We start from the raw sequence: 24935 nt of genomic DNA on the forward strand, positions 1-24935 counted from the left end.
CAGGCGAGGCTGGAGTCGACAGGACAGGCGAGGCTGGAGCCGACAGGACAGGCGAGGCCGGAGCTGACAGGACAGGCGAGGCCGGAGCTGACAGGACAGGACAGGCTGGAGTTGACTGGAAAGTCGAGGTGGAAGCCGACTGGACAGGCGAGGCCGGAGCTGACAGGACAGGCGAGGCCGGAGCTGACAGGACAGGCGAGGCCGGAGCTGACAGGACAGGCGAGGCCGGAGCTGACAGGACAGGCGAGGCCGGAGTTGACAGGACAGGCGAGGCCGGAGTCGACAGGACAGGCGAGGCCGGAGTCGACAGGACAGGCGAGGCTGGAGTCGACAGGACAGGCGAGGCTGGAGCTGACAGGACAGGCGAGGCTGGAGTTGACAGGACAGGCGAGGCTGGAGTCGACAGGACAGGCGAGGCTGGAGTCGACAGGACAGACGAGTCTGGAGTCGACAGGCAAGGCCGGAGCTGACAGGACAGGCGAGGCTGGAGTCGACAGGACAGGCGAGGCTGGAGTCGACAGGACAGGCGAGTCTGGAGTCGACAGGACAGGCGAGGCTGGAGTCGAGGCCGGAGTCGACAGGACAGGCGAGTCTGGAGTCGACAGGACAGGCGAGGCTGGAGTCGAGGCCAGAGTCGACAGGACAGGCGAGGCCGGAGTCGTAAGATCACACGTAAGATATGGTGCGTGGAAATCACTGCTGGGTCCATTCTGGTGGTGTCGTTCTGTCACGGTTCGGGTCAAAGTTCGGTAACGGGACCCAAGTGCAGCAGTGTAAGCAGGACAGGCAAGGGCGGGGTTCCAACAAAAAGCGAGCTTTATTAAAAGCTGTAAATAAAAAACACTGCAAGGTCAAACTGCTGTAACGCAAACATTTCCCAGTTTGGGATTAATAAAGTACCTCTTATTTTATCTTATTTAACACTAAGTGGCCCACACAAAAGAGATGAGGCTCTCACAGAAACGAGGGCCTGCACTCGGGTCTCATTGGAATCAATAAATAAATGAGGCTGGAGCTCAGAAAAAGGAGCTACGTAGAGACGAGCCCTAACGCTGTTCTTGTAACTGTAGAGAATTTTTACTAAACATACGTACTTATCTACAAGACAAATGTAAGTCAGGATGCAAAGACTTTTTTTTTGGCTTATTTATTTAGCATACAAAAAAGGAAAACAGACGAACAAAAGAAAAGATTAAAACAAAAACAAAGAAATCTCCGTTCTGTAAAACCAGAAGCGAAATCAGTCAAATAAACCTGATGCCGCGAAACTAAATCGTTTAGGTTCATCACAACACTGGAAAACATATGAGCCTTAATCTGTAAAATGTCTCCGAGGGTTCGGGATAACTTCATGGCATGCAGCTGTTCCAGTGCCGCTCGTTGGGCAGCATCTGACCGAGCCGCAGGCAGCAGCTGATGGTCGGCTCATAGTACACGCAGTCCGGCTCCTCCATCATCGCTTTGGTCTCACTGCTTGTCTTCACAGAGCGGGCGAACAGCGAAGGTTTAGAAGCTCTCTCCAGAGTCTTCCTCGTCACGCAGCCGGCGTCTGTGAGCGCCTGCAGAACGGACCGGTAACAAGAACAAGGTGCTGTAACTTGGTGCCGTGTTTGAGAAAAAGTAACTTACTTAATAGTCAAACTTAACATACATACCTAGATCAATTAATTGCTTTTCATGATACAAAATATACTTGAAATCCTCTTTATTGCACAAGTACTTCTTCCACCTCTGCCTGTGAGTGAGTTCTATGTGAGAGTGTTTGTGTTTACCTGCAGCAGGTCGAGCACGGCCATGGGCTGCAGCACGTCTTTGTAGTGCTCCACTAGAGCCTGCTGTGTGAGTCCAGGTTGGTACATGACGTGGTACATGATGGCTTCCAGCATGCCTTTACACACCTGCCGGTTCAGATTCCCGTCCACCATGCGCCACGGCCGGCTGATGAAGCTCACGTTCTCCCTGCGGGGACGAGACGGAGTTTTAGACACAGTCGACACACAGCACAGGACTTTTTGTTACCCTAAAATCAAATACTGCTTCTTTTTCTTTTAACCGTAGATGTGAACTTAATAAATGTGATTCATTTGGAATTAATTTGCCTTTTTTTTCCTGCCTTTTATCTGCACTGTCACTACAATTTTCAGTCGGATTATTAAAAGATTTTGGGTTCTGAAAGCTTCGAACATTAGAATAGATATGCTTTGATAATCCAAAATGTGTAAATTGTTTATCAAAGCAGCATGGTAACAAGGCATTGCACACAAGTTAAAAATAAACAGAAAACCCCCGGTATATATTCACATCAGTAAATATATACAAACAGAAAACTGTAAAGTATAGGGCTATTCAAAACTGGAAAAAGAAAATACCAATAGATGTAATTTACATTATCAGTAGAATCGGTTTTTGAAAGAAATTAAGAATTGTGTTTAATTAAACATTAGGAAAGAAATCAGCTTAGTCTCCATTTATACTCTGTATGTGAAGGTTGATTTTTTTTTGGTGGTGCCAACAAGGGAATGTTTAAAGATAAAAGTAGTGTTGTGTTTAATACATTTTTCTGTTATTTGATTTAATTATTTACTGTTAGTGTGACATCATGAATGTGAGAGACTTAAGGCTGATGCTAAATAAAGTAAACAATAAAAGGGTAATACATAATTAACAGCAATAAGATAATAAGTCATAGTTTGCACTTACTCTTTATCCACATCAGCCGGTTGTGTTGATGAAGAGCTCGCTTCTTCCTCCATCACATCCTCTACACTGTTCTTTTCCTCCTGTTTCTCCTCAATATCCACCTCCTCTGGTCCTATCTCTCTTTCACTTTCAGGCTGCACCACCTTCCCTGGTTCCTCTCCTAAGATCACCACTTCCTCCCCATTTCCTTCCTCTGTCCTCTCCTTCTCTTTCTCCAGCTCTTCTTCCTCAGCTGGTTTCTCTCCCGTGACGTCACTCGATGATCCCGCTACGTCCTTGCCTCTTTGTTTTTCCACAGCTGATTTTCTCGCCGGCGGTTCCTCTGCCTCGTGTCGTACTTCCCGCATCGCTCTCATGCGCATGAAGGGGATGTTGTGATTCTTCTCCAGAAAGGGGATTCTGTTCGAGTTGAGGCGTGAGTCGGACCATTTTTTGGACGGCTGCTTCACCGTCAGCAGCCACGGCTCAGAGTGCTGCATCAGGACCCAGCGAGGACCCAGACCCCCGACCTTCATCACCTGGCCTTCTTCCTGCAACTCCTGGAGAGAGAAGGGAAATAAAAACATCAGGGAAAATCACTGAGGAAGAAGGAACAAGGAAAGTGAAATGTCCCCAAACAGCGATTGTATAATTGTAGACAGTGGTGGAAGAAGTGATGTCACTATGTTCAGGAAGTAAACAAAGGAGTCCGATGGAGGATGTGTTACCTTCAGGTACTGCTGTAGGCTCCTGCTGCGTCCCCCCTGCGGCTCCTGCAGCTGAGAGTGAGTCTCGTAGAGGTCATGAACACCCAGACCGTTCTCCCTCACCGCCTGTAGACTCCTCCTGAGCTGAGCACAGGCTTCAACGTCCTGAGGAGTGTACCCCCTCTGCTCGATCAAACGCCTCTCACACTCCTTCACACTGTGGGGAGACGAGGAGGAAGAGGAGGAGGAAGAGCGGGTGGACGAGGAGAGGACGGAGGGCAGCAGAGATGGACCGCATTTAGTCAAGTCCAGCGCTGGAGAGTCTAAAGATGAAGACAAAAGGAAATAAAGGATTGCTTTTGTGCAGATGAAACAGCGTGTCTTACCTGGTAGTGCTGCACGTGTGTAGAATAACCATGGTGTGACGCCGGTATACTCACTCTCTGAACTGAACACGTGGTGAGCGGGAGTGTCGCGCAGCTGCAGCTTCATGATGCATGACTCCACCACGATGTTATCCAGGCTGTTGAGGTTACGAATTTTCACTAGGAACAAAAACAAATTCACATTTTTACAAAGGGAGCAAGTATTGCATTTACAAATGAATCTATCTTTTGGTCTTATGAAAAAACAGTCCTATCCACGATGATAGTCCACTGACAACTATTCAAAACAAAACAAAAACTACACATTTAAGGAGAAAAAAGAAAATCTGTAATTTAAGTCAATTTTACCAAATGAAATTACAAAGAAATAGAGATGATCTTTTTTAATTAGTGTCTAAAATCGTCTCTAGTTATGGGCCTTATGAGAAAATATAAACAAAAACTTCAGTGCCTTTACCAGGGCCGATCCTGCGCTATTCTGGGCCCGGGAGCAACATTGCATGCACCCCCCACCCCGACACACTCGGCGATACACTTAATGCAGGATCAGAGAGAAATCTTAACTTCTATTTTATTTTTTTGGGCCCCCCTCCAGACCGGCCCAGGTGCAATTGCTCCCGTTGCTACCCCTCCAGAACCGGCCCTGGCCTTTACCATTTTTTTCCCCTTTTAAATGATAACAACAACAACAACAACAACAACAACAACAACAATAATAATGATAATGATGATACATGTGCTCAAAGCGCTTAACAAGCAAGTAAAGAAAAATAACAACAAAAGTGAAACAGTGCTAAGCTCGGTGGAATAGGGGCGAGGGGTTAGAGGATTAGGAGTTGAAGGCAGAAGTGATCCCGTGCAAATTGATTCAAAACCTGACTGACTGCCGATCCTTCAGAGAGTCAGAACAGAAATATACACAAAGGCAGGAAACGCGTACCTAAGAGGAAAGTGAACACAAATGTAACCCTACCTATCCCGGGAAAGAAGTATCCACGCATCATCAGGTAGTTGGTGTGAGACGCCTGATGTGACTTCACCTCCAGTTTTTTCTTCCCCTCACAATCCTCACCCTCATCATCATCTTCGTCGTCTTCTTCCAGAGCTGCCAAACTGAAAAGACACAGTTTACCTCAACATATAGTTTTGCATCAACGATATTTGAAAGAATTTGTAAATTAAGAATTTCTTCTCCTTAATGCATTTTTAAAGGTTATCTATATGTTTATATTATTTGTGAATAATTGTATAGTCAAACTTCTTTATGGACATGTTGTAGTTATTTAAAATGTTGTTTTCCCGGAAACCCAGGTCATTATTCTCTTCATTTAGCTGACGCTTTTATCCAAAGCATCTAACAATAAGTGCATAAAAGACGAAGACATAAACTCTACTGAATAAGAATCCTGCAACTGCATTAGCTCACAATAAGGTGGATGTCTCACACAGATTACTGCTCACCTTTTGACCACATCATTGTCCACCAGGTTGCTGTCCACCACCACCACCTGTTTGGGGATGGACATGAAGACGCTCAGCAGTCCCAGAGACATCAGGCTGAGGCAGACGCCGCTGGCTCCCCCTGGGGACTCCATGCAGAACTGCAGCATGTCCGACACATCTGGAGACTCTTCTGCAGCGGTCGGAGCAGCAGACACATCTGGAGACTCCTCTGCAGCGGTCGGAGCAGCAGCCACATCTGGAGACTCCTCTGCAGCGGTCGGAGCAGCAGCCACATCTGGAGACTCCTCTGCAGCGGTCGGAGCAGCAGCCACATCTGGAGACTCCTCTGCAGCGGTCGGAGCAGCAGCCACATCTGGAGACTCCTCTGCAGCGGTCGGAGCAGCAGCCACATCTGGAGACTCCTCTGCAGCGGTCGGAGCAGCAGACACATCTGGAGACTCTGCAGCGGTCTGGTCTCTGCTGGAGGGATCTTCAGTAAGATCAGCTGTGAGCGAGTCTTCCTGGTCCTTCTGTTCCCCTGCTTTGCTTTTCTCCTCAGGTTTTTCATCGTTCACCTCCATCAACTCCTCTTCTCCTGTTTTACTTTGGTCTTTCTCTCCCTCCTTTGTGGACTCGCTGTTTTCCTTCTCTGGCTCCTTCACTGGTGCTTCTTCCTCCCCTTCGTTTAGTTTTTTCTTCTTCTTCTTCTTCTCTGATGGCGCTCTTTTCTCTGTTACTACGTCTCCGATCTCCGACCGGTTCTCGGGCTCATGGTAGAACGCAGTGGCGGGTTTGTCGTCAGACGTCCCGTGGTTGATGAGACTCCTGAGGAAGCGGAAGGAGTCAGTGCACAGCGAGTTGGGAAAACGCCACGAGAAACACCTGGAAGAGAGGAGCGGAGTGTGTGTCAATGACTCAAACATTCAGACTAATAGGAAACTTTTCACAGTAACTCAAATCAGAGACAACATCAGAAGCATAAGGCAGCTTTTAGAGGAATTTATATTTGTGTTTCTATGATTTATTTCCTTAAATAATTCATTACATTTAAATACAGTTTAAAATGAAGAAATCAGTTGAAATACAAAATATTTTTAAAATAAATGTAAAAATAAAAACATAATGAATACAAATAAATCAATTGGAAAATTAAAAAAGGAAAAAGTTACTTAGAAATAGAAGTAAATGAATAAAGGAATCCCCATTAAATAAAATAAATTAAAAAGCAAATTAATGCAAAATATCCCTGCATGTAGGATTTATTCATTCATGTTGACTTTTAATATTATTTGTAACATTTAATGGCATACTAAATCAATGATTTATTCATTCATAGTGGTAGTAGATTTCTGAGCTAACACGAACTGCACCTACTACCTTTAATCTACAGTCACCCTGGCACATAACACTTAAAAATAAAGCAACAGAAAAAGTAGATATGGAGCGCTGCTGTGTACCTGTAGTAGGACTGGGACAGCTGGAAGGACATGGGCAGGATGGGCAGCGCTCGGTTCTTCTTCGGACCGAACGGCTGGCTGATTCGGCGCCGGTTCACCAGCCCTCTCTTCTTGCACTGAATGAACGCCTGGCACAGCAGCTCCTGGTTATACTTACTGTACATGTGGAAGGTCTGAGAGAGGAGACAGATCAACAGAGGGCAGTGTGAGTTTTGTATCTGCAAATGTAGAACTTTAAAAAGGAAAGAAGAGCGGAAACAGGGATAAAGCCTCTCAAGACCCTCCTGATTAAACCTCAGGGTTTGGGACGCAAGCCAAATTCAACAATTCAACAAACCTAAACCAAGATTGTCCAGCCCCTTAAAGCCTCTATCATCTCATATTTACTGTTGCTATTACGCATAATAGCGAAATGCCCCAAGTGCATGGCGAAAAAACTGTCACTCAGTTTGTATGTTTTCTTCATTATTATTTAGCTAGCTTCATTTGCTTGTCTGTTTAATTTCAAATATTAAAGATTTTTGATGTACACGGCTGATTGTGTAGAGGAAACACCAGACTGTGTAGAGGAAACACCAGACTGTGTAGAGGAAACAACAGATTGTGTACAACATCTTGCATATTGAGAACTATAATCGTACATTTGTATAAAACATTTAAGACTTTCTTTGTGGCTTTGTGTACTTCATTAGTTATTATTCCTTTATATTATTTGTCCATTTTATAGTATAACCACTCATTCAACCAGGGTATTTATGTCAGGTCCCATGTTTTTTCAGTTTGTGTGACGTGGGGCTCATGAAAGGTGCTACACAGATGAACCTAATAAACCAGAGGAGGTAAATTAAAGATGGCCGACCTGGAAGGATCTGGACGTCTTCATCTGATTGTTGGTCATAGCAAGAGTGCTCTGGATCAAGTTTTGTAACACTATGCAATGAATGTCATTCTCGCTGCAAGGACGGACACACACACACACACACACACACACACATACAAAATCAATTAACTCACACCATGACAATTTAAATGTATCCAGAAAAGGGATTATGATTTACTCCTTACCTGTTGATATTATCTTTCCACGACACACGCTTTCCACTCTCTATCGCCGAGACCTTGAACCTGTCACACACACACATACACACACACACAGCTTGACATGTCAAACACGCACTTCACTTGTGGTTGTATGTCCACATGTCTCGCTCCTCCTCTTCTTACCGTGAGAAGAGCTCATGTTTGGAGTCGGGCATGATCATTTCGCGAGCGCTCAGAACCACGGAGCTGAACTTCTGCCGGAGCAGCCGGGCGTACTCCAAGAACGATTTTGCACAATCCTAAAACGACACGGATGGAAATATTACAAAACAATAGGAAAAGGGGATAATTCAACATGAAAATGAGTTGTATTTCAAAGGAATCATACCTTGAGATGTCATGACAATTAAATTGATAATAACAAGCGCATATTAAGTCAAATTTCTGAATATTTGAGAGTGGGGTTTGTTTTTATACCTCATTTAACATTTCCATTCGGTTCAACGTGAGCTATAGCTTAGGGGGGGGAAATAATCGAGACAGCATAGAATCGTGATAGCATCTTCTCATACTTTGCGTGGCGATATTATATCGATCAATATTTTATTATACTAACTATTCATATTCAAATTTAGATCTTTTTCTAGAACTTCTCAGAATTTTACATTTTCTGAGACACAGCTGCACGCAGAAGACACGTTCAGAAACAGAACATTATTTACATTCAATCTGGATATACTAAAAACCTACGTACAGTATCTGCAGCAGAGTACTAGTTTAGTTAAAGTGGATGAGCTTTGTGTACAGACGTGGGGACTGCTGATACTGAGCTGACATAAATAACAACAACATGTTTCACTGCTGGTTTTTTGTCTTTATGGTGCTGGTTATTAACGGTGGGGTGTGATGTATTGCAATAGTATCGTATCACGGGGACCCTACTTTATATAGCTTGTTGTATATCTTTATAAAATATGAAATGGCTCATATCAACTTAACAGACCTTACACAAGAAACAGCTTCAATCTTTCAGAAACACACACACACACACACACACACAGAAATCCATCAGACCTCTACACTGTTGGGATCAGTGGGTTTGTTTTCCTCCAGCAGACTCATCAGAGGTTTGTCCTGATACACCTCAGCCAGACAGATCCTGTAACACAGTGTTCATTCATAAATCTGCAGGATTGTGTCTGATAAATGTGTGGTTTTGTTATCACGTGTTCCTACCTGTAGTTCAGGAGCGTCTGAGGATTTTTGAGGATGTATCGTGTGCGACGTCCGACAGCGACGGAGGTTTTATCCATGGAGATCTCAAACTCTGCGTGGAGCAGGTCTCTGACCACAACGTACGGTACAAACGGCCTTTTTAACTGGAACACAAAAAAACACACCGTCATCTTAGGATCCAAACAGGTGTGCAACATGTACGTCAAGGTAAAATGTCCAGCAGTGGCTCAGTCAGTAGGGGCTTGGACTGGGAATCGTAGGGTCGCCGGTTCAAGTCCCCAAACAGACTTGAAATATGGAAAGTGGACTGCTACTTGAAGAGGTCCTAGTTCACCTCCTAGGCTCTGCTCTGGTGCCCTTGAGCAAGGCACCGGACACCTCCAATCCCCCCTCCCCATTGCTTCCCGCTGCACAATAGCTGCCCACTGCTCCTAGTACTAGGATGGGTTAAATTCAGAGGACCAATTTCACTGTGTGTGCTCTGCTGTGTGCATGTATGTGACTAATAAAGAGGGTTTGATCCTCCGATTCTATTCTAAAATGTGTTTGTATTGCTTATAGTCATCAACATGTATGGTTGCTTTTCATTTCACAGTGTGTGTGTGTGTGTGTGTGTGTGTGTGTGTACCTTGCTGTTGAGCAGGTTGGAGGCCACTCTGCAGAGCATCATCAGAGAGTCCTCCTGCACAGACCAGTAGACTCTCTGCCTCGTCATCATTTTCAGAGCTTGGTGGTCCGCCTCGTCGTGAGCAGGCAGTCGTTTCTTCGGCTCTTAAAGGCAAAAAAAAAACACACAATCTGTCAGTCGTCTCGAGTCTTACGTCCATCAGTCACACGTATGAATTTAAATCCTCATGCTGTACCTTTCTTCTTCTTGCGTGGGGGCTTGGCGACATCCTTCTTGGTTCTCTTCCTCTTCTGTTTCTTCCCTCCGACCACCTGCTGGTTTCTGGACGCAGGCTCAATATCCACCTGGTTACAAACACACAACAGCTTGTCAGGTTAATGTGGAGATAATACTACAAGAGGCAAATCAAATTAAACTACAGCTTGTCAGGTGAATACGAAGATTATACGATAATAAGCAAATAAAACAGATTCAACTCTTACCTCAATAATTTCTGGTACCAGTGCTCGCTTGGCAGTCAAATAGCGAGGGTTAGTAGTTCCTGCTGTTAAACACAGATGTATAAACATATGTTACTCCTGAATGGGAACACCATTACAGTAGGACAGTTCATTTGAAGAATCATTTTGTATTTAAAGCAGAAGAATAAACCCCTAAAAGTGTGTCGAAACATATCTAATGGTGAGAGATCAAAGCTGATTAAGCCATTTGAAAAGCAGCATAAAAAATAAGATGTATACTGATATCTTTTCACAAGTTAAACGTTGAGTTCAATACTAAATCAAAGCAGCAAGTCCATTTGTAACACAGGGATGTGAACGGGTTTATCATTTTTGCACTCAGGAAGTGGTTAAAGGGGCCCTGTTATTGTTATATAGGTTTGTGTGCATGTCAATGGTCTGAAAAGGCTAAAATCCTAGAGTTCCCTCCTGAAACACCTCCATTGGACTCCTTTGTTTACTTCCATAACATAATGACTTCACTCTGTAACACTTGTGCTTCTATTGGCTAGCGCTCCCACAAATTGTACGCGATAGGTTAAAGGGCGGGACTACTCTAAGCAGTTGACCTATCACAACAGAGTCGGCCAGCTAACCAATCAGAGCAGACTGGGCTCTGGTTTCCGACAGAGGGTGAAATGAGATGCTGCAGCACAGGCAGTACGAGGAAAAATAACGAGCTTTTTGAACATTTAGAGACACAAATATGAATATGAAACCTCGAAATGAGCCTTAACTTAAGTAAAGTCAAAAGAAACAGCAGCAGCTCACCAGCTTTCAGTGCGATCCTGAGAGCGTTTTTACTCAGCAAGCTCTTCAGTCTGATTTTATTCTCCTTCGACTCCAAGCCACTCGGGTTCTAAACCATGAAACAAAATGGGTTCACAAATATTAAGCCATATTAAATATTCTCTCCGTGTGAATGGACGAACAAACTGTTACTTACCGATCTCACAGCGAGAAGATGATTGGTCCACAGCCAGTTGCGTTTAAGATGAGCGAAGAATTCAGAGTGCAGACCTCCGGCTCCTTTACCGTCCCCTGGTATCGAGCCGTCGTCACACACTTCCAGATTTCCCCTGTGTCAATAAATACATATAAATCTGGAATACTTAAAACACACATCTAATGAGCTATATGCACAGCGAGGTAACCTGCCCCTTTTTATTTATTTTAGCCTCTTTGAGTTATCATAAAAACACGAGTCAGAAAGCACAGGCAGAGGAGGTCAAATGCTCTTATCTCATTTACAGCTAATTCTTTATTTACAGCTTTTAAACATTGAAAAACCTTTACTCTCTATAGTCTTCAAATCTTCCATATGATGCACTATAGTTTTTATTCTACCTTTGACTTGGCTGATGTTTTATTTGAATTTCCATGTAAAATTCTTTTCACATGTCCTTTATGTTTTTCCTTTTTTATATTTATTTTACACATTATCCTCATGTCCTTCTGTGTGATGTAATGCACTCCAAACTATCCTCTTGTTATATGGTGTTATACAAATAACCCCTGCTTCGCAGAAACAGAAAACTCCCCCAATACTTACTTCAGCAGGTAAGCCAGTCCCACAAACACGTTGCGTTCGTGCACAAAGGAAGGATCGTTTTCTTCCTCTGAGGTATTCCTCTTATTGCGGATTACCCCTAAAAACATGCAAACAAAAAGAGAGGAGTGAACAACTTTAAAACAGGGGCAAATACTATGTGGAAGTAGGGCTGGGTGATTATTCAATGGAAAATATGTCTGGTTATTATTAAAGACAAGCACATACTAGCTCAAATCTCCATGTGGCTGCTATTGCTGTGAGAAATTCTGCTTGTGCGTGCGTGCGTGCATGTGTGTGTATGTACCCAGTGGTGTATTGAGGCAGACACACATCAGGTCGAACCAGTAGTTTTCCACATCCTCAGCGGTGTTGAACGTGTAGTGCCGCTGCTCGAAGGGTTTGTCGAACGACTCCGAGACGAGCCAGTAGTGCGGCTCGGCGTTGGTGGTGTCAACGATGGTGGCGTGGCGCATCACGAACACAAACACCTGGATTAATATAGATGTGGGGGAATACTTTTTACAACTAATTTTAACTTTTTACTAATGAGTCCTTGGACTACAAAAAATGTAGATACATTTTTAGGGGAATTAAATGTCAACAGCCAAATGAAATGATGTGTTTTATGAGGGAATCAGATCAGCATTCATATGATAATCTTATCTTGACTCATTAATGTGTACCTGGTCCTTCTCCTTGAACTTCTCTATGGGGCCAAACTGCACCAGCCCCATGTAGACCATCTTCTGCAGGTTCTCGTGGAAAGAGAAGATGTATTTCCTGAAATTAAGAACCCAGAAATAACACCATTAGAAATAGTTACGGGGGGAGCGAGAGAGATAAATAAGAGCAAAAGTCACCGTTTGTAGAGCAGCTGTCTTCTCATTCTGGCAGGAAGCGTTCTGATCAGATGGTGCTGCTTGACGGGGTGGCTGAGATATTCCTCGAGACCATCCACCTGCAGACACAAGTCAGCAAATGACATGTTATGTGTGTGGTTAGTAAGGCTGTCAAAGTTAACTAAAGGAAAAACTTCAGTAAATTAGCTTCACTTAATGACTCAAATACATCAAATCCAGTTTCTCAATTAAGTTAGACTAAATGTTATAATAACCTCTTGGAATAAATCAATACAATAAAAAAACATAAATAACAATTAAATTCAGTCCATCAAGTAATTATTGCAGCACAGCATTTAAAAAAAAGGAACATCTGTTTGCTGTGGGCCATAAATATATCAGAATTTGCATTATTTTGTTTGTCCTTCGACGGGGAAATGTATGTTATTAAAACAGCAGAAGTATAATGCAGATAGAGTAAAGAGAATAGACATCTTTTTTTTAACTGGAACTGTGTGCTGACTGTAAAGAAATAGAAAAATAAGGATGAATTGCACAAGGGAGTGTGTCTAAGGACACTCCTTCCAACAAACAAGCGAACCTGACTTTTAAATGTTTGTGGAGCTGTTTTTTCCCTGGATGTCCAGAAGAATACATGTTGACACTTACATGTCTTTAAATCGTTTTTTAAAAGTTGTACACGCTGAAAGGAAACAGTATTCTGTATCTTGTGCATCTGCTCCAATTGAACAGAGGGAAGATAAATCCGACTTCTGTCCCAGCTGCTATCTGAGGATCATGTCACCAAAAGAGGGAAATATTTCATAACGATGTTTCATAACATCCTTCCAAAAAAACAAATGTGTGTTTTCTCACCCTATAGTTGATCTGTATGACCTGAATGAAGACGGAGAGCGGCATGCAGAGGAGGATGTCGCTGACCATCGCCCAGCCGCTGCTGAACCCCTTCTGCACACGCACAGGAGGAATGAATTTCTTCCAGGAGTCTTCTTCAGAGTACACTACCAGAGACAGGAGACAATAACAATCAGACTATGACCATCATTGAGTCAGCTCCCCAAGCACAGGGTCATATAAAAGAAAATTATTTCTGGACTTTCAGAATTAGGGTTATTTTCAAATGAAGAATATTCGGATAAAGACATTTTCAGACATTATTTTGGTTTAAGGGAGCCTTCTTTGGACAGCTAATTCTGAATATGCATTACATTTTTACAGCAGTTTACGACACTTGGCCTCCTGCCTGTTTAAAACCAGCTCTGACAACCAGCTACCCAACAATTTACAGGGCTGAAATAGAGAGGGATTTCCTAAGTGAAAGCCCACATTTCAAAACGTTAGGGAAACAGACCTTCTATTTAACATTCTCAAGGACTAAGATATAAACAGGTATAAATCGAGTGGAAATAACAATGTTTCAAAGAACGTGGTTGCAGGATGAAAGATGAAAGTTGTGTTTGCAAAGTCCAATTAGTCTGCCACGGGTTAGAAAAACAATCACACTTGAACAGGTGCATGTAATGGGAAAATTAAAATGAAGAAATAGACAGCTCATTCATATTTGGCACCAATCTTTTCTACAGGAGTATCCCCACACGCGATGCACGCTCACCTTTCAGGTCGGACTGAGAGGGACTAGGTGTCGATTTATCCTTCAGCTCCTCCTCTTCATCACCAGACGATATCACATCCAAGTTAGTCGAGGCAGCGTTTTCAGACGGCCGTGTTTGTTTGTTCGGAGAGTCTTTCCGATGTTTGGGATCAGGATTAGAGGTGTGCTGCTGTGCCGACGTGTCGCTGGTTGACGGGGAGTCCTCTGAGCTCGGTTTGTTCGGGTGCCCGTGAATCAGGTACCAGAGGAAGTTATGGACAATACGCATACGATGCATCTTAGGCTGGAAGCCGAGAGACTTCCCCAATCCTTTAACTGTGAAATTAAAGAGAAAGGGAGGAAAAGTCAAACAGGGTTTAGAGGAGATATACATCTGATCATAAGGATGTCAATAGGGGTGTGTGCACCATTGAAATTCAAAATCAAACCCTCTCTTTTAAACTGGGCTCTGAATTTGAATATATTTACTGACTCCAACAAATGAAAACCCCCAAACCAACCAGTTTTCTTTGCCATTGTGTGTGTGTTTAGTTTTGAGTAAACCAGAACCTGTTATGGGCTTGAACTCGTTGTGTTTATTTCTCTTCTTGTCTCTCTTAGCGGCTCTAGAAGGGCTGCCGCTCATATCGTCAGGGTCCGTGCCTTGTTCTCTGGCTTTCTCTTCAGCGTGCTGATGACTGAGGGACATATGGAAAGACAAAAGAACCAAATGAAGAAAAAGGCTTGATCAAGAATGAAGACATGTTCCTGCTCTTTACCACAGAGTAATAATAGCTGAAGCACACAATTAGCGCTCATGGTATAAAGTAGGAATCAATGTTTGTTTGTTTAGAGGTTACTCCAGAAGGTCAACAGCTTTTAACCACACTCACAGCCACACACACACGCTGAGGTAACGTCTGGTCGCCGAAGCTAGGTTGTTGTGTCTCCGAATGTCATGTTTTGTTTGCTGAGTGGAAACTGATTTGCGTTTAAATGGCTGACAGTAACAGGAAAATAAACGGACTGTGTTCAACTGGAAACATTTTTGTATCACATGAGGTAATCAGTGCTTAAGGCGTTTGCTTAGCCTCTACAACAGCAAATATTAGGCTGAGAAACTAGAAAGAAGGAATCAGACAGGGGAAATGCAAACATACTCCCCATTACTCACTGCTCTGTACTTGGTTTGCACTCACCGTACAGTGGAGTAGGAACTGGAGATTCTAAAGCGGATCTGTTCGATTAGTCGAGTCACTATTTCATCGGTGGGCTGAACGGACGGATGGGCGACCATCGCCACCTGCGAGGAGAAGAGAGTAAAAAAAAATCTTTTACTTTCAGACTTTGATTTATGTGTATGTAAAATATGTGTGCCATATTTTGGTGAATTTGTCATGTTACTCAATAGATGTGAGTTTTGCTCATCATTTTCCAAGCCTCAAGTGGAAGGAATTTACCTCATTTATATTCATAATGAAATACTACAATTCTTTTATAGTATTATTTTGTTTTAACATGGAGGAAACTACTGTAAAGTTCTTTGTTATTTTGCTTCTTTTTTATTATCTTTTTCTTTTGTTTTAAACATGTTTTGGATTCCCTGTGTTGACGTTCATTATTGTTCTGATTGAGGTTGAATGTTAGAAGGCACTGATATAACAACACATTCGCTTGTGCAGAATCATGCAGTTGCCTGAAATCATTTAGGAATATAAGCACTGATATTATGCGTCATTTTTTATTTCCCAGTTATATTCAAGTGGGAAATGAATTCAGCTTCACTCTTCACAAACAACACCCTGATTTAGAATTGTAAAACAGTGTGGTTATATGGTTACACAAGTCAAAAGAAGAAACTTTTCATCAGCTTTATTAGATATCTGTATAATATTCAACCTACTTTGAGTTATTACAATGATTTTGAAAATAGAATACAGCATAATACCACACTGCTCGTTTTATTTTGGCCCTATCTTTTAAGATTTCTATCAAGATCTGCATTTCTTAATAACTATTGGATTTTGTTGATGAATAACTGTTCTAATATTTCTCCTTTTCCTGCTGCTTTAGTTCCAAAACAATCCATTAAAGGACCTCAGTTTAAAACAACAAAGCTGGCTACACACTGGGCAAATGTGCAGTAATGTTAATCAATGTGCATGCATCTGTGATGGGCTCACTCACGTTCTTGGTGACCCCGTCCTGTATGATGGTGGTCTTGTAAACCTTTAGTAAGCCTTCTCTGGACAGGCTGTCCACGGTGCGCACAATAGTCTTCTTGCAACACCTTGTGTTGATTCCATCCTTCTTTTCGTCGTCAGTGATGATCTTCTGCAGCCTGGAGAAAGACGGCATGCTGGGGTTTCCTCTCTTACTGTGCAATAAAATACTTTTGAATAACTGACAAACTTACGGGAAGAGACCCTCGATGATTTTGAAGTTGCGCACCGCCTCCACGATCAGGTTCTTCCTCCTCAGCAGGCGGTACGTCTCGTGAGATCTCGCCAAGGCATATTTGTTTTTTGTACGAACCCGGGCCTGGAGGAGGTGGATTGAACCGTTATTGTTATCACTCAGCTCAAACAACTAGGACTAAACAAGCACTGATGGAAATCCTTCAGACTGACCGGTCTCTTGCAGAAATCTGTCACAACCACAACGTCGTTTTCCCCTGAGTTGTTGGCTGTGTTCGACTCCTCACACTCAGGAAAAGTGCGGAAAGGATTTGAGTCGGACTCTTCCTCCTTAACCCGAACCGGTTCTGCTAGAAGAGACAGTTTGGATTGATAATTGAACAAAACAAAGGAAAACACACATTTAATACACAGCATATCAAACATGAGAAAGTATCTAAAACTACAAAGGATTGTCTTCTTTCTTTCAACTCTTTGCTTTGCTTTAAAGGTCTTTGCGCTTTGGTAAAATAAGTTCAAATGGTACTGACGCTATGGATTCATATTAGTGTTTGTGACAAATAAACATTGCCATCTTTACATCAATATGTACCTGTGTTTCATGTCTTTAAGACAATCTGAAGAAGGTTAAAGGTTGTTTTGATAGGTATTTTAAAGTATTAACAATCTCATACTGTGTGGGATTTTGGCACAGATTCAACTATAATCATACAAATAGATATGAAGACTTTGAAAACGGGTATTAATAAATATATATCATGGGGTGGTTGTGCCATAGGGGGTACATACTGTTGATATCTACCTCTCAGAGGATTAACAGGCAACAGGAAGCTCAAACTGCTCCTGTATGCATGTCTACAGTATTGAAGTGTATTTAAGTTACTCCAGATTAAAGCTGAATAACATGTTATGTGATATATCTTGGAGAAAAATAGAGATGAAGTTAAATGTGTTTAGTTACCTGCTGTGGAAGTGGACACGGGCTCTGGTGCTGCACTGGTGTTTGATTTGCTGCGGGCTGGGGTTTCACCTGACAGAAAACAGAGGAAGTTGGAGCACATACAGAGCTGTAACAACCAAAAAGTGCTCTTTAACTTCCAGAGAATGCAGACTTCTTGACTGCAAATGAATAAGTTGAGTCTATTTTCTAGAACAGGTTGTTTTTTTGGTTGTAAACTGTTGTAAAACGTCTTTGAACTCCAGTTAGTGCTGTTGAGGCAGCCATTATCACCTGTCAATCACCTGTCAAAGGCACTGGGTTCTCTTTAGAGCAACTTGCAGGCTGGGAGGAGTAGCTTTACAGTGTTAGTGGCAGAAATACAGATACTTTGTTGAGTGTATTTTCTTTAAAGACATACTTTCTGTTGTGCATTCAGTATCATTAAACCCAAAACAAAAAAAAGTTCTCACCTTCAGCCGGTTGTACGACGGGGCTCCCAGGTTGTGCCTGATCATTTTCCCCTCCACTTTTCTCTCCTCCCTCTCCATCCAAGCTTCTACTTTCTGTATTCACTTCCACATCTTCGCCCGTCTGCTCAGCCTCCTTGTTTTCTCCTCCACCTGCTTTCCTAATCTTCTTTGCCGCAGGTGTTTTGGAGGTTTCTCTTTTCCGCTTTGAGGCTGGTGGTGTTTTAGGGGTGGGCGGTGCATCATGTGATGTCGATGGGGCAGAGGAGTAGAGGAGCTTGGTCCGCTCCTGCTCCTTAGCAAACTGTTGGAGTCGATTACTCACACCGACACACCTGTCAGGAGCAAACAGCAGATCATGAGATAGGATGTGGTCATATTGTAGAAATAAAAACAATCTACACTCCTTTACAGAAACACACCTATGGCTGATGAACTGTGTCGTCCTCTGTCGACCCTGGTCCTCCAGGAATCCCTGCAGGGAGAAAGACATCAAAATGTGAATATACAAAAAAAAACTCTGTGATGTAAAAGAATGTGTAATTAAATACCACAGTACTTAAACACGCTTGGTTCTTGGTTGTGTTTACTTATTGGACCACTTAGAATATAGACATTTTATTCAAGAGGCCCTTTCATGCTTTTTGGGGTTTTCTCTTTCCTGTAGTTTGTTATATAAATTTGTGTACATGTAAATGGTCTGCAAAGGCTAAAATCCTCGTGTTCCCTCCCTTGGGAGTTTCTCTCCCACACACTCCCCCCCCCCCCCCCCTGCTTGAAACGCCTACATTGGACTCCTTTGTTCACTTCTGTAACATACATGTAATAACATTGCTAAGTAACGCTCGCCCGTCTATTGGCTACCGCTCCAACACATTAGGCTAAAGGGGCGGGACATCTCTAAGCGGTTGACCAATCACAACAGAGCCAGCCAGCTAACCAATCAGAACAAACTGGGCTCTGGTTTCAGACAGAGGGTGACAAGACGTGCTGCAGCACAGGCAGAATGAGAAACATAAAGAGCTTATGTCCCAGTAGAGACACAAAATAAAAACATGAACCTGAAAATGAGCAGAAAAGGGCCCCTTTAAATTTGGGCAGTCACTGCCGCGCAGCGTCTTACCTTAATCATACCCTCCCTCTCCAGCCTTCGACAGATCATACGAGATTCCAGCTTCCCGACGTTCACTTTACAACTGACCCCGCGCTGAGCCATTCCCTTTGTGCCAGTGGATAATACTGCAGTGCAACACAAAATAGACAGGAGATGATAATTATGGTACGATAATTAGAACAACGGAAAATACACAAATCCTGCTACATTATAAACCATCCAGAACTCTCAGGGCTCTGGGACGGGTCTTCTTTCGGTCTCCAGAGTGAAAACAGCATTGATATTATGCTCCATGCTGAAACAAACTACCATAAATCTGCAACTCTTACTTCTTTCAAATTAAGGCTAAACACTTTTCTGTTTGCCGCTGCTTTAAATAAAAAAACTCTTTATACTTTACACCGCACTTGATGCTTTATTTTTGGGATCTTATACCTGTATTATTCTATTTAAGCTTGATTATTTTTTATTTTAATGAATGATTTTAATTATATTTAATGTAAAAACAATTCCACTACGTCTTAATGTTTGCAATGTTTTAGTGGACTTTGAATTGCCCTGTTAAAGGGGACAGTGATCAAACCTACTCATGTTATAGGCCTGCGACAGGATATCCCTCTCCATGACTCGCCCCTCTGGAGGATTAGTTCCGCTTCTCCCTGCTGGGTCCTCATCATCGTCCTCGTCCTCATCGTCGTCATCATCAGTGGCGCCCTTCTTCGTGTACGGCTTTAACAATCTCAGGCAGCGCACAAGCACTTTCTTCCCTGGAGAACGAAGTGAAATGAGGCAGGGCATTTGTTGAATACAGAACTAAATATATCACACAAATAAATAATCCTATAATAGTAACTCATGATATTTCTTTCACTCCATTAGCTTCCAGATTAACTTTATGATCAAATTAACTTTTTCTGTCTTAACTTATTTCATTGAAGACATAATCTAATATACCCTTGTGCAGAGCTGCTGGCATGTTTTGCACACCAAAGCAGATGAAACATTTCTACTATCTAATAAATAACTTTATCATTTTGTCATTTTTTTCCACAAAAAAACACAGGTTTTAGATTTAAAAATCCTTAAAAATTGGCCTTTATTAGCCTAAAAGATAGTATATTGAATATCTTAGGATTTAGTTTGTTGGTTGGCTAAAACAAAATATCTGAAGCAGTATGTTTGGGTCTGGGAAAATTAAAAGGCTAAATTGAAAGTGTTTTTGACATTTAATAGACTGAAAACAAGAAACCTTTTTTTAATCAATAATTAATTGTTAAGTTTCCTGCTTACAAAGAACATATTGTCCTTAGTAATCCATGTTTATGCTCCAGTTAATCATAAAGTGATATTCACATGGTGCTGGCAACAGTAAGATATTAATGAGGTTTTATCTTCTTTTTTTTTACCTCAATTATTAAGAAAATGATTTTCCTTTTCAAAATCTGTGAGGTGACTCATTAAAGCTAAATAGAATAGCAGCAGGATACAAAAATTCATATATACTTCTGATATTGGGATGACATACTCTGGTAAAAAGTGATTTTTATTAAATATATGTATAAAATGACCCCTGTGATGCTGTGCTCAGATGTTCTGGAGCCTCGGGTGCACGTTACCTTTTTTGTTGACGCACGGCCCGGCTGATGGATCTAAATCCTCCAGAGGGTACTGACAGAACTCAGCCAACTTGGCAGTTCTCATGTACTGAAACACACGCTTGAAAGTGCTGTCATCCACATTCTGCAAGAAAAACACACATTAATTACCACAAACACACACACAGAGCCACACACACACTCACAGAGAGATACTCACCAGGTGGTGTTTCAGTGTGAGCAGAGTGGCAAACTGACCGGGGGAGTGCTTCAGGAGGTTGGAGATGTACTCCATCAGTATGTCGTATTTTGCCCTCCTGAAAAAGAAGAAGACGGGGTTAAAGGGAGAGAAATAGACAGTGAGTGGGAGGGACAAATGATACTGATTAGAAGGGGCTCCTAAATATAAATATTAAAAGCAAAAACATTGGATTTGTTCCTTTTTAACATCATGTGTTGCACGAGTCTATGATGTAGAAAAGACGCATTACACAATTGACTGCTTTATCTCAAGTGAACTCAGATGAGAAGGGGGTATAAAATCATGATGTAAGGGTGCTCAGCTTCTCTTGTATTAAATTCTGTAATGTATGGCTGGACGTTTTGTGTCTGTACTGTTGCAGGAATCCTAAAAAAACAATGAATTTCGATGCATTTGCTGAAAGGACACCTTTTACAAACTAAAGAACCTCCTTTGATTTAACAAAAGAAGCCAACATTATTATATAAATCCTGTAGAAGCCACACGGGAGTTTTGCTTAAATCAAACAATCTAAAAGTGTCAAGACTGGTTTTTGAATGTAGAGTACATAAAAAGTAAAGAAGATAAATGGTTCCAAATATTTAACTTAAGATAAATGATCATGTCAATGTATTTTATTCACCTTCTCAGTATAGCCTTACTATAGTATCTAGGTATTTTGTTATAAACCTTAAGTATAAGACACAAATTGACCAGATGATGACAGTAGATGAAGAGGTAAGGGAACACAATATAGCAGTTCATCCTCAGGGGACATTATGTCTGATCCATATAAAATCACAGTTCATTTATTCCTCATCTAATCCTTTTAGAGATATGACATTCATGTGGAAAATTGAAGGGGCTCATTCTCAGGGGAAAGTGATTGTCTGGTCAAACTCTCATCGCTATTCGTGTAATAACTGGTGCATAAACAGACCTGTTCACATAGAAGCATTTGAGCAGCAGGAGGATGGAGTGCTGCTGTTGCCCTGAGATCACTCGTGTGACGTGAGACTGCATGCTGACCAGTCCATGTTTAACGAGAGCCTTCCTCATGTAGTGCAGCTTCCGAGCATCGATCCTGATCAAACACAAAGCTGCCTGTTACACGGTGAACATGCAATGTGCAATACAGACACTTCTTTTACAATTGTACTGTCAAAAAACATGGTTTGCTTTAAAACTGTACATTTCCCCTGCTAATAAAGGATTTCTGATTCTGATCATCTAAACTGCAGCTTGGAAACACGACGCACAAATGACCCCGAGCTGAATGTGTGTCCCGTACTTGAAAGAGCTTCCGTGCAGATCCTTCTGTAGCTCTCCTTGCCATCGAGCTCGGCCGACTCGTTCCAGCACACAGTAAGAGTCGTCATTGAGTTTCAAATCCGGATCGCTCTGAGGACCAATCAGGGTCCTGAATCGCAGCGCCTGACACGCCACGACGACAAGTTTCCGGCCATATCTGAAGAGGGACAGGTTTGAAAGAAGGAAGAAAATGAGACAAATCGATTTTTGCACTCGAAAATGTAATTTAATGAATAAAAACTATTAGATTTGGAGTAAAAATTAAATTGATGAATGAAATAAGCATCAAACAAACTCTACTCACTGTTCCAAAGCCTCCTGCAGGTTGAGCAAGGGGGTGAGGGACTCTGAGCGGACATTTTTAGTGATGTCTTTCCTCTCTTTGAATAATGCACACGAGCCCTGAATCCCATTCTTGTTTTCTAGAACCATATGAATCGGGTAGACGTCTTTCCGTGTGTAAGAAAAATTCTCTCTTGTTTCAATGCCTGTTTCTGGGTCGATGTCTTTGAACCTGAAAACACACACATGCATGGAAACAGAGGATCAACAACACTGAAAAGTACCAACTCTCTCTGAAACAAGAATTGTAAAGAGAATGACCATACATATCAAACACTTCCATGTTCCAGGCACCACACTGCCAGCTCAACTCACAAATAAAATAACATTTAACTCGTCTGCAGGGATTTGCTACCATGCTGCCACACGGTCATTAATGTGTGGCAGCTGATGTTGGGAATAGAGCCCTTTCCTAATTTTTCTGAACCCGTTTCTTGCAAATGTATAGAAAGTATAGTCCTAAATCTCGCACCAATTATTGCAAGATTCGTCTACATATTCAAAATAGAAAACGTTTGATATTTCCATGGATCTGGTTAAGTAAAAACACCCCTTAAAGCCATCAGAAATTACATTTGAAAACAATCCATTGCAGTGGCTGTTGCACTGAATGCACTCCGATCTAATGAGAAGTATACTTGTGGTCATTCACCACTGGAGAGTGTGGACAAAATATTAGAACTGAAGAAACATTGTTAAACTGCCCTCTGAGTTTCGCTGTAAGATCATTGTTCCACTTAGATGTTATGATAAGATAAGATAGATAAAATACAGATTAACATATAGAATTGTTGTCAGTGTATTTTCAAAGGCTAGCCCACAACTAACAACATGTCAATGTAATTTTTTTGGGTATATAGCTCGGTCTGTTGATTATATGGAGTAACCTGGACGGTGTTTGGGGGCAAGCGGGACAAATACTCTGCCTTTATTTGCTTAAAAGTGCGATGAGTCTTTCATTAAGCAGAACTTACCTGTCAAACAGCACCACATCGTCTCTCTCCTGCGGCAGCTGGTACACCTTCAGCTCGGTGTTGTTAATAAGTGACCTCCAGATCAGCTCCTTGGTGTGGTCGTCAAGTTTCAGAGGAAAAGCAGGCTTTCTACTCTGTAGTCTTATCCACAGAGAGGGGATAGTTATTCCGTCTAGTCCCTCCAAAGCCACCTCGTCCACAACTATACTCAACGGATCCATGATGCTACCAACTAGCTAACATGCTAACTTAACAACAACAACAACAACTAGCCAACTAGCAACTTGTGTGGTTTGTTCCGGGTTTATAACTCACCGGATGTTACAAATATATTATCTGCATACTGAAGTATTTTTAAGGGCATCGACTGACAGTTAATAACAACCGAAGAGTAAAACGTGTTTACAAGCGCTTCCTCCAATAAGCTTACGTTCGCTACAAACTGCTGTACGTGATTGCGTCATAATTTAACTTTGACCTCACGTTGACGTTACGTCTTTTCAGGAGGACATTTTTTTCCCCTCAACTTTATTGAACAAGTATTCCAATACATCAGAAAAGGCACATCCATGTTAATTATATTAATAAGTAGCCACTCAGGAATTAAGGTGTTTACAAATTTGTAAAATTGTTGGGTTTTCATTTTACTTTTGCACAATTTAATACATTTTTGTATAATCTCATGTCATTAAGAAAAGCAATAACTACTGGGGACATTCATAGAAAGCGACATTTGTGTTTTCAGGAATAAACTTTATCCACAAGGTGGCGGTGAAGTAATATCTGGATATATTCTGGACCTAAATGAATGGGAGTCTCTTTTTTCAAATGAATCTAAAATATTACCCTGCTAATTATATATTGAGAAGTTAAAAAAGGATAACAATACACATTTTCCTCTTTTTAAAACGCATTTAAGTAATTTAATTATTTATAATGTTGACTCTGATCTATTTTTTTTGCCTAGATAATAATATATTAACATAATCAATTTAGGAAGATCTCATAATCTAATTTATTAGCGTATCTTTGAGGAAAAAAACCAATACATCCTAACCATCTTCTCTGATTTTCTGCTCATCACTCGATGCATTTGTATACATTAATAATGTTCTATAGGTTTGTATATGTATTAATTATAACAACCAATGTCTTTACTTGTTTTACTATAATAAAGACATTAAAAAGGTGGAGTTCAAGAGCAGCTCCTGGATAATCCTCATGGACTCCACTACATTTTACTGGAATATATATAGTACTCTTTATAGGTAATACTTCTGTTTTAGGGTCCTGGTATTGTGAATGCTGGCAAACCTAACTTAAACCAAAGCTGAAGTTAATGTTTTTAGTGCTTTTCCTGCTTTGAAAAGTCAACATATCTGCAGTAAAAAAGGCATTGTCTTAATTTACAGTATGTTGAACAGAAAAGCTTAAAAAAGCATTTAGTTAATTAC

General features: G+C 41.7%; 1 protein-coding gene across 2 annotated transcripts; it reads right to left on the reverse strand.

The window, feature by feature from the left end:
• Window positions 1–1137: 1137 nt before the first annotated feature.
• LOC134864066 (general transcription factor 3C polypeptide 1) lies at window positions 1138–23908 on the reverse strand. 2 transcript variants are annotated; one of them, XM_063882813.1, is made up of 40 exons: window positions 23482–23908; window positions 22470–22679; window positions 22146–22322; window positions 21795–21938; window positions 20834–20930; window positions 20635–20758; window positions 19606–19785; window positions 19028–19143; window positions 18327–18379; window positions 17908–18239; window positions 17459–17527; window positions 16711–16844; window positions 16497–16621; window positions 16268–16421; window positions 15280–15383; window positions 14651–14778; window positions 14102–14416; window positions 13345–13490; window positions 12490–12587; window positions 12313–12409; window positions 11934–12117; window positions 11630–11726; window positions 11024–11156; window positions 10849–10936; window positions 10060–10121; window positions 9813–9921; window positions 9578–9720; window positions 8950–9092; window positions 8788–8872; window positions 7897–8012; window positions 7738–7797; window positions 7532–7625; window positions 6673–6845; window positions 5234–6097; window positions 4746–4885; window positions 3827–3931; window positions 3408–3709; window positions 2701–3239; window positions 1773–1959; window positions 1138–1559 (listed from the first exon to the last, which is right to left on the reverse strand). In XM_063882813.1, the coding sequence occupies exons 1-40, from the start codon at window positions 23700–23702 to the stop codon at window positions 1350–1352; spliced, it is 6858 nt and encodes a 2285-aa protein (XP_063738883.1). In that variant the 5' UTR covers window positions 23703–23908; the 3' UTR covers window positions 1138–1349. The 2 variants fall into 2 exon arrangements, with proteins under 2 accessions (XP_063738883.1, XP_063738882.1); XM_063882812.1 differs by having other exon boundaries at window positions 16711–16847.
• Window positions 23909–24935: the final 1027 nt, after the last annotated feature.

Source organism: Eleginops maclovinus, chromosome 5 (assembly GCF_036324505.1).
Source record: "Eleginops maclovinus isolate JMC-PN-2008 ecotype Puerto Natales chromosome 5, JC_Emac_rtc_rv5, whole genome shotgun sequence".
Classification (NCBI taxonomy): Eukaryota; Metazoa; Chordata; class Actinopteri; order Perciformes; family Eleginopidae; genus Eleginops; species Eleginops maclovinus.

Coding starts and splice junctions, on each gene's coding strand:
- LOC134864066 (XM_063882812.1), bottom strand. CDS start 23,702: ATGGATCCGTTGAGTATAGTTGTGGACGAGGTGGCTTTGGAGGGACTA. Junction 22,323..22,469: donor CTGCAGGAGGCTTTGGAACA/GTGAGTAGAGTT, acceptor GTCCCTCTTCAG/ATATGGCCGGAAACTTGTCG. Junction 16,622..16,710: donor CAGATTTCTGCAAGAGACCG/GTCAGTCTGAAG, acceptor CACCTCCTCCAG/GCCCGGGTTCGTACAAAAAA.